General features: G+C 44.6%; 1 protein-coding gene and 1 long non-coding RNA gene across 2 annotated transcripts in view; one reads left to right on the top strand and one right to left on the bottom strand.

Moving 5' to 3' along the window:
- The window catches only part of ADIPOQ (adiponectin, C1Q and collagen domain containing), a 1,126-nt gene extending 964 nt beyond the window's left edge, over positions 1–162 (top strand). The window contains exon 2 of the mRNA XM_009077236.1: positions 1–162. This exon is cut by the window's left edge and continues 365 nt beyond it. Coding sequence (XP_009075484.1) covers positions 1–162 — 162 coding nt within the window.
- An 8,533-nt stretch (positions 163–8,695) lies between these two features.
- On the bottom strand, positions 8,696–10,313 carry LOC103804622. Its single transcript, XR_624763.1, has 2 exons — positions 10,262–10,313; positions 8,696–9,003 (listed from the first exon to the last, which is right to left on the bottom strand). It is a non-coding gene; the product is annotated as an uncharacterized LOC103804622 (long non-coding RNA).

Raw genomic sequence — 10,313 nt, 5'->3', positions numbered from 1 at the left:
GTTGACCAAGCGAGCGGTTCTGTCTTGCTGCACCTCGAGTCTGGAGATGAGGTCTGGCTTCAGGTGTATGGGGAGGGCGACAACAACGGTGTCTATGCTGACAACATCAATGATTCCACTTTCATGGGCTTCCTCCTGTACCCCGACCAGGATGACCATTAAAGCAGGGGGTGCTGCACAGAAAGGGATGAGGTGGCTTAACCCTGGACAGCGTCCTGGGGCACTGGCGCTATAGCTATAATGTATTCACCAGAAAATTGCCTTTTGTGGGGGCAATGATTGCCAAGGGTGGACCCTATCTCCTGTGAAATCAGTGAGATTGTACAAATACTTCCAAAGGACCAAGAGTTCACTCCTACCTCTGCTCTTGCTCTCCTTGTGGAAATCTGGGCCCAAAGTCAACCACCACTCCTGCCATATCATGAGAAAGTAATTCTCAACATGGCTTAAACTTTTAGACATTTTTTTAAACTTAAATGCCAGAAGAAAAAAAGTTTACATTTAAATATTATGTTCTAACTGTCCCTTTTTAATGCCCTAAATTAATTTAAACCAATGGTAGACATTTTAGCCAGCATTTCAAAGTTAGAGTAGAAGAGGGAGAAGACTATTCACAAAAGCAGAGTGCTCTTGTTTCCAGCTGGAACAGATACCCCATCATAACTCCCTGTCTTATTAGGGCCTTTGACTTCCACCCATGGTTTGTTGTCTCCCTTCCTTAGCCCAGATCTTTGAATATATTCAGGTTATTAACTTCCATTGATTGTAATCCTTTGATTTTCCTTTCATGTTTATCCCATACTGGTATCTCCAATGCAGACAGCATGCTGGTTTAGGGCAGGGATCTTCTTTTATGATTTATCTGAAAAGCCTTATGAACACCAGTGAGGCCACACAACAAAAGGGGCCCAATGACCATGAGGCTTTGGGGGTCCAGAGGTGATCACAGACATGTTGGCTGCACAGTTGCAATGCTCAGAAATGCTAGCAGCTCCCCTGCAAACATCGTGCCTGATGGGGAGCAGAAGGTCCCTCAAGGCTCCTGGGCAGAGGGAACCTCAGGGTAGAGGTGTCCCTTCCCAAATCACTCACCTGGCTCTGGAACAGATGGCACAAGTACCTGTTCAGCCCAGAGACTGCCAGCATGGGGCACATAGGCATCTTCCAGTTTCCATCTTCAAGCTGGCAGGATGCTGTCCCATGTCCCCTCTGAAGAGCTCCTGAGTGCACCCAGAAGTTGAGATCTATCAATTGTGTTTCTACTTTTCCATGCTCTAGGTGTACCATAAGCAATAGTTTGCCCTCAAGCTAGGCAGAGCTTCAGATGGTGGTGAAGACTCTCATGTGGAGTGTGCTTCTGGGATGAACATCCCCCAGGACCTGTCCCAGCTCAGGGCAAGGTTAATAGCAGAAGAGTATTAAGGTTGGAATTAGTAGCAATCCCATCAAACACTCTCCCCAAGGAGCTTGCTTTACTTTTAGCTAAAAGAGGATTTGATGGTTTCTCAGATACATTCAAAGAAGACTCCTACTACTAAGCTTCAGAACAAGCTAACACAGATCAGAGCTAATGCGTTATTACAAGCACAAAACAGCATTCAGAGCTTCAACTGAAATTACTTCCAACAGCAGCATTTTCCACACTACAGTGAATTACCACACTGCAAATAATAACAATAAAATATTCTCTCAGTGAGAACACTCCTACATTTTTGTATGTGTTGTTGGGAAGGACTTGAAGAAAGGGATATACTCCCAGCCTCACTAGACAGCCCAGAAAAACCATATTTTTTTCCAGCATGGTGGGGGAACCCTGGGCTGCCACACACAGGGACAATCCATTTTGCTTTCCTAAGAAACTCCCCATCCTCTAATATCCACCAAGGCTTCAGCATCTCACACTGTATTGCCTCCTTGTAGGAGAAGATGAACTCTGTTTTCCAGACTGTTTCTCCAAACCCAATGTGCCTGAATCCAACCTGAGTGGCCACCCAGAGCAAAGGCCTCCACTGGCCCTGGAGGCTTCAGGCACACTAAATTTACCAAAGGTGAAGTTAATGCTCAATCTGGTCATGGTGAAATCAGAGAGCTGGGAAAAGCCCTGCTCCTATTGTGGGAATTAATGGGAAGGGAATAGGGCAAAGGGGGGAAAAAAACCAAACCCAAAACCACTAATCCATACACAAAAGGAGATTTAAAAATGCAGCATTTGCTGGATCAAATGGCATAAGAGGCTTAAATTGAAAGGAGCAAGTCAGAGCTTTTGCACTGTTTTTTCAAACATTTTCAGATGGATCTTCGGAAGGCAGGGAAAATTGAAACAGCCACAGTGCTAAAAGGCATTTGGGATAAGCACTAGGAGGCAATACTAGTTTAAAGACTACTTCCCAAGAGGGAGCCAAAACAAATTATTCCTTTCTTTGCTGCCATGCAGCAGGAGAACACACGCTTACAGCTTTATCCTGTACACCAGAACTCAGAGGTTTAGACCTCTGGAAAAGTTTTAAAGAAAGCCATTAAGGCACCACTATTCCATGGACTGACCCTTCCCCCTTTTTGCAGCCACCACAGCTTCCCCATGATACTGACTCTGAAGTGTGAGTGCAGAGGCCACTTTCCTCTCCACTCAGGCAGGGATGCTCCATGCTGGTGCCTGTACTGCTTAGGCATGCCCCAGTCAGACTCCTCAAATCCAGCAGGCTGTGAACAAGGCAAGACCCTACTGCATGGAAACAGGGAACAAAGCCCTCCCTTTAGAAACTGGGACTGCTTTATGAAGCCTTTCACACCAAATCTCACTTAGACTCTTGCTCAGCTGAGACAGACTGTCCTAGCAGGAGGCATCAAATCCCAGTTTAAGCCACCACATACCCAGAAAACCACTTTGCATGCCAGGAGCAGCAATTAGCCCTTTCCCAGCTTTCATTGGGACCACGAAATTGTTTGAACAGACAATTATCTTGTAACAAAAGAGCCAAGAATGACACTGATGTGCTGAGAGGGCACACAATCACCTGCTCTCCCACAAATTGAAATGTTTTAGTTTGGCTTTTTTTTTAAATCAACCCTGACAGTAGATGCCTAGTACAAAGTTATGTATCACTATTTACAGCCTCTATAGCTGTGGCAGGTTTAAATGAATGTTTTCCTTTTAGAAGTGAACACACTGTTTCAGGCACACAAATGAGATTCCTCTGGGCATAAATATCACCAGCCTTTTGGATAGCAACCAGGGTGATCAAGACAGCAAGAATAAGGTCTCATTTGCCACTTTGTAATTAGGGCAGGTTATAAAGAGAACACTCAGATCCTTTGATCTTGACAGCCATGTAGGACTTCTTCGCTCTCTGTATGGCTGCTCAGAGAGAGACAGCAGGAAAGCAGCACACTCCCTTGGACGCTCAAAGCAAGAACACTCCCCAATGGAAGATTTAAGTCACTGCACTAACAATTAGGGAGAAAAAACATGGAGAGCTGGAGACAGCAGGAGAGACTGGCCAGTCTCATCCAGGAGGGAAATCATCTGTAAAAGGATCCATAGCCCTTTCAAACACAATTATAGGCTGGTTCTAATTGTGCCTCGACCCTGTGTAATCACTTGTGCCAGTAATTAATTGAAATACAAATAGCAGCTGCACTAAACCATGAAGAGCTACAAGAAAGAGATAAATTGCTTGCAAGACTTGCATTTCTGAAGTATAAACTCACCAGAGGCTTTTCATCATGAAAGAGATTAGGATAAAAGTCCTACATTTAGCTAATGAGCCATTACACCTCCATGCAGGAAATGCCATCAGATTTAAAGTCTACCATTTGAAACACTCAGGACAAAACCAATCCTGAGCATACTCAGACTGCCACATGTTTCTATGATGTTTGTACTAGCTGTAGGTACACAATGAAAAGACTCAGTCTGCCATGAGACTATAAATCGGCGAAACTCACCCTCAGCTCATCCTTAGTCTCATCCCAGGGGCCAGCCCAGTGTAACACCATTGCTCCCTGAGAACAGTTGGGTGACCTCCTCACATGCAGGTGCAGTTTGCTACTCTCCAGCCAGTCCAAGGAGAAGGAAAGGTTTATTCCCAGATAAATGGAAGCATTAAATGTCAACATCTATTTCTTCCTGTATGGATTCCCACCCTCAAGGCAAACTGTGGGATCTGAGCCATAAAGCAGGACAGCTTTATGAAGAGGCATCAGGGAGGGAGGCAGAGAGATGACACTGAAGCCCCTCTCTAAATCCCCTTGATGTAGGCAGGGAAGGACACGGGGTATGAACCACCACACCCATCTACCTCCAATCCTCTGGGCATCTGTGAAAACACAGCTCTGCCCAGAGGAGTCAGGACAGCACAGCTTCTCTGCTCCTTGACAGGGATTTCTAGAGAAGCCATTCTAGATCTGTTCTGGCGAGTGTTTTAAGGCCAAGGTGAATCTGTCATCCCAGATGAGGAAAGCACAGAGAAAGGGCAGTCCCACATCACAGTACCTGTATGCCAGTGATGCAGAGACAAGTTCAAAGCAGTAGGAGGCCAAAAGACCACAGCAGGGCACTGCTCAGCAAGCTGCACTGAAGTTGGGAGTGGGAGCACACTTGGACTAGGAAGCTCCCTGACAGGACAGAACCACTGCCCTGTGATAGGAGTCCCCTCTGCAAGTGTCTTCACCAAAGCATCCTCAGCTGGGGCAGGGGGACTCCAAGACTCCCCTGGTGGAGCAGCTCCTGTTAGTACCAGGGATGCTTTGTCACACTCCCATGTCCATGTGTATTCCCTTACTCAGTCACCTACCTTGTACACAACATCCTCAGCTGTACAGCTGTTCATAAGAATATACAAAGTAGGGTCTTTTCTTTCAAGAGGCTTTAAGTTTACATGAGTTCATACGAGATTATGTAAGACTTTTTTTCATAAATAAGACAGCAGCATTCACCAGAAAGGTCCAATTTGCAAATTTTTAAAGCTTTAAAAGACACTGCTCCTCCCTCCCTCTGCTCTGAACTCCCTGTAGCAGCTTGAAAAGGTGTAATTTGGGTCAGAATTCTAACTCTGCCACTTGGCAAAGACCAACTGCAGCAAATATAAAAGCCAAAGTAAAAAAAAAAAAATAAACCTGAAAGTAAAAACATGGAAGCAAATCTCTGTGCTCAGAGCCACCCCTGCTGCCAAAGACTGGCTTGCATTGTGCTAGTGCTTTTCCAAAATATCCCTGATGTGACACTGTCATTCCAGCCCCATCTCGGACAGGGGACTGCAGAGAGGAGGGCTGCACTGTCATCTGCCCAGCATGTTCTCATGTGCTGAATAACACTGAGAGCAGGAAGATGCCTGCCAGCTTCCCAACACCTTGGGGTGTCGAGATGGAGAGCCGGGACGCAGCTTGATGCAAGCAAGATGTCATCCCATTGTAGTTATCCAGAGGTACTTACAGTTTTCTTGGCTTATCGTGTTCTCTGCCGATTGGCTTACTCTATACATTAGTTTTGCACTAATTGGTTAACCTAAAGCACAACACTCAGTTACATGTCTTCTCTCTCAGCAACATCCTAACTCGTGCCTGGTGAGCCAGCACGCAGCCACTCTCTGTTTAACCTTCCCTTCTCCACGCCTACTCCTCCCACAGCTTTCAGCCCACAAGTCCCACCACGTCTCCCCTGACCAGCTGAGACATGCTGGAGCCTTGCTGAGAGCAGCCAGGCCAATCCCCACATTGGGGAAGCAGGAAGAATTCAATGTATTCATCTAAATCAATTTCTTCTTTATCAAGAAAAAAACTCTTCCCCTTCAATTATTGACATAAAATATTAAAAGGAAAACTTTAATCTCCTGGAAGTCAACTAAGAAAAAAAAACACCCAAGCAAAACCCACTACTGCCACACCAGGTCTGAGTTTGCCTGTTCCTGCTCACAGGGAGAGCAGTGGAGCACTGGATACTTGATGACCTGGAAGCCAGTTCAGAAGAGGCACACATGAGGTCCAGCTTCCTTTAGCATGGCAACTTTCTCTCCTTCAAAACAACAGGATTATTTTCAGCTCAAAACGGATCACACATTCTTATTTCCAAAGATCATACCGAGACAGTTAACAGTTCCTGCAAACAGAGCTTTGGCCTGGTGAGAGTATCGAAGGGAGCAGGCTGACATTTAAGTGTTTGGAAGCTTTTCCTTTCCATCTGCACCACTGGCCACACCCATTCTATGGCATTTCAGCACTTGGGACCTCATCCTGACAAGCCTCAGGCAGAAGGTCAGCTGTCCCACTGAAGTCACTGGGACAATTCATAAATCTGGACAGACTAGGGCCTTCATTTGGACATTGAAATACCAAGGAGCACCCAGCAGCTTACAAAGTAATACACATCAGTCTAAATGTGTGCAGACTGCTGCTAGACCAGGCTGGTTCCCTCAGAAACACCAATTATGAGGTGTCAATCTCCACAAAAGGTACAGAAATCAAAGCTCGATAAATGAATTGGCCAAGACAGACAAATGCCCTTTACATCAATTTTTATTAGAGATTTTGACATCTTGTGATTATTTCCTGACATCAGGCTGATTGCCCACAGACTAATTAGACTGAAAGCCTTGATGAATGGTAACACAGAAACAATGTGAAGCTGAAGGGCATTTTATTCCTCATATAGATGTCCCAAAAGGGACCCAAACAAACTGCAGATCCTGATCAAAGTTCTAACACACAGACAGCCCTCCCTAGAAAGATGAAGCTCTCTACACACCCTCACCTAGTCTCACTGTGGATGAGAGAACTTCATACTCCAGACAGCTACAACAAAGTGTAAGCTTAGTTAGCAACTTGGAAGGAATACCCAAGAACCCCCTAGCACTCACAGTAGCTACAGTCAGTGGCATCAGCTGCACACTGAGGCAGCTCATGAGACTCCACAGCTCACTCCATCAGGAATTTTACAAACTCAAGAACTTTTCCACACTTGCACAGATTAAGTTTCTTCCCCACAGGCACACCACACTTCCCAGATGCCAGCAGTACTATTTATGCTGCTTTTTAACATGAAACACTGAGTTTCTGGAAAGCTTCACAGAAAGGTATGTTAACTGTAGCTACCTTGAATGGATAGCTGTATCCTACCAGGATAAAACTCCTGCTGGACCCATGAGCATTTTTTGCCCTCTACCCAGCTCCATAAAGACTGGTTCAATGTTTTGATCGAGTGACATTACAAAACTAGAACTACTCACCATTAGTGCCTTCAAACCAATGTTCACTGAGGGTTTGGATATCTCTGAAGAGAGAACACCATCCATACCAAAGAGCAATTGTTCAAGATGGGGGTTTGTATCACAGAAAATACTCCTGCTCCTGTGATCAGATTTAAGGCTCAAGTTCCTTACAACTTAAAGAAAGCAAGTGAAAAACCAAAGATGCACAAAACATGGGCAAGGAAGTATTCCAAAACTAAGGTGACCACCTTGAGGAATCAGCAAAACAAAGTAGCGAAAGAGCAGATAGATGTTTCTTAAATCTTCATCTGTTGCTCCTGCCCAGCACTCAGCCTCCATTTACTGGCAGCAGCTCATCTTTCAAAACCTAGTTTGGAGAAAGAACAGCACCAAAGCTAGAGACAGTACAAACACGCCACCGCCCAGTCACACTGGAAGAGCTGGAAAGCCCAGGCTCTAAGCAAAGCAAGCACTAAACAGGGAAAAGAGACTGCCTGAGCGAGGCTGTTCCTTCAGGGACACATCACAATGTCAGGCACCAAGCTGAGTAAATGTCAGAACGCTGATTTAATGGACACTGCATGATGAAACAGAGGCTGTTGAGAAATCCACAGGAACACAATAAAAAGACACCTAAATCTTACTGGGTTTATTGTGCTTACAGTTTTAAGGTCACTGGCCAGAATACTTACTGTTGAATTTAAGATTTCCTTTTCCAAGGCAAACCAAAGGAAAAAACATGTGAAAGTAGTATGAGAGGAAAGGGTTTCACTGCAGGTGAAATTTAAGTAGTGTGAAGTGTTTAAAAGATCAGCCACAGTATTATTTCTGTGATCAATTTATGGAATACAGATTGCATTTGAGATCAGAGAAGATTACGTTCGATTCTGAAATAATGTACTAAAAACTCACCTGTTCCTTTCACCTGAGATTCACTTTGGTCACTGAAGGGTGAAAACGAAACATTTCTAAAAAAGTTCTGAAAACTGGTGTCGAAATCTGAAATAATATTTCAACAGCCTGATTCATGCACACTCTACCTGGGAGCACAAATAACTGCATCACCTGCTGCAGGGGAAAAAGAATCCTAAAATTTCTTTCTATAGAGCACAGTTATATTTTTAAATCCAAGCATTCCCATGGCCCAGGCTCAGAGTAGTTCTCTGTTTATAATACCAATATAAAATTACTTTTTGGCTTTGTTCTTTCTAAATTAAAAGTACTGATGGCAGCTGAGCATGTGCCTTGAAAGAGAAGACAACATACACTCTTTGTGTAACAAATGACTGAGTTGGACTCTTCAGAAAAAAACATCTTATCCCAAGATAATCCTTTACTGTGGGATGAACAAAACTTGCCCAGGCAGCAATGTGCCTTGCCATGTATCTATATACAATATCCAAAAGCAACAGTGAACGATTTAACAAAAAACTTGTTCTCTAAGGGAGCTCAGAACACAGCAATATCTACTTTCAAAGTTTAATCCAGAGAGAGGGTGGCTTTTTTAGCATTTTATTCAATAAGCACATCAGCAAGTAAAATTTTCAGAAAAATCTACACACAGCTTCCTAGAAATAACAGTGCACAATTCCCTCCTTAGTTATCTCTAACCATCTGGTTTTCATATTGTCCAAGCAGCTTAGACAGGTTTTTCCCCCCCCTCTGCGATCTTCCCATTTTGAGTATTTTAATAAATAATGGGCACCACAGGCGTTCCTAGAGAAAAATCCACATCTCAGCACTGCATAGCTGGACAGCTGAGTTCACTGGATGTCATCATCATCAAAGAGATCTTCAAAATCTAGTCAGAAAAATAAGACATGGTAAAATTAATCTCAAAAGTTTCAACTGTTACAAATGCACATACTCAAGTACAGTACTTTATTACTTGGATTAAAGATAGAAATAAAGGTGAATTAAGTGAATGAGAGTTATTGCACCAGCAGTTACCAGGAATGTAACATGAGGGTGGGAAGAGACAAAGAAAAAAGGTGGGTGGACCCACATATATGTTCTCTATGATGTGCAAATTGAACTGCTCCGCTTGAACAACACAAGCTTTTCAAGAAAATTTGTGAAAGCAAAGCTTCAGAGGAGATTTTATAAAGGGATTAAATAGCCATCACGGAGTCAAGCACAATTCCCAGAGTCCAGAACTAAACAGGTCCTAGCTTCGTGCACGCAGCAAGTCACAGATGTAGACACTCCTACAGGACTCTGACTTTAGGTCACAATATCAGGCACACACTTAGGAATTTTAATAGAATCATCAGGGTTGGAAGAGACCCTTAAGATCATCAAGTCCAACCATTAACCAGCGACTCTGCTGTAACCCCTAAAGCATATCCTGTAGCACCAGGCCCAGCTGCCTCTTAAACACCTTTGCACAACAGAAATATTTCATAGTATCATTGAGGGGTTGGGATGGACCTCAGAGATCATCCAGCCCCAACCCCCTGCCCTGGGCAGGGACACCTCCCACCAGAACAGGTTGCTCAAGGCTTTAGCCAACCTGGCTGTGAACACTGCCAGGGTCGGGGCAGCCACAGCCTCCCTGGGCAACCTATACCAGTGTCTCACCACCCTCACATTTCTGCCCATTCACTCCCATGGCCAATTAATACAGCTCCCTAAGTCACTCATAGGATCATAGAATTTTAGGGGTTGGAATGGACCTTATAGATCATCTAGTCACAAATCCCTCCACCATGGACAGGGACACATTCCCACTAGGACCACTCATCCAACTCCCACCTTCACACAGCCTCTGGGAAAGATGAACTACAATAAACCGGCCGTTTGTACGTACAGGGATGATAACCCCACCACCTCCCTGGGCAACCTGTTCCAGTGTCTGAACACCTTGAGAGTGAAAACATTGTGTCTAACATCTGCTCTGCATCTCCCCTGTCTCACCTTATGGCCATTCCCTCTAGCCCTTTCATCCCTCTCACCGCTGCTTCCCGCTGCATCCCTTAACACCCAAATGAGAACTTCAGCGACTAACAGGCATGAGATCCGCAACAAAACCATGCGAGGTCTCTCGTGACTGCCCTTACCATTGAAGAAGTCGGCGTGCACCGCTTTCTCGTTGGCAGCCAGGTCCATCAG

This window comes from Acanthisitta chloris, unplaced genomic scaffold (genome assembly GCF_000695815.1).
Source record: "Acanthisitta chloris isolate BGI_N310 unplaced genomic scaffold, ASM69581v1 scaffold34996, whole genome shotgun sequence".
NCBI lineage: Eukaryota > Metazoa > Chordata > Aves > Passeriformes > Acanthisittidae > Acanthisitta > Acanthisitta chloris.
The sequence above is the reverse complement of the archived record's forward strand: the minus strand, read 5'-3'. Positions and strand labels throughout refer to the sequence as shown.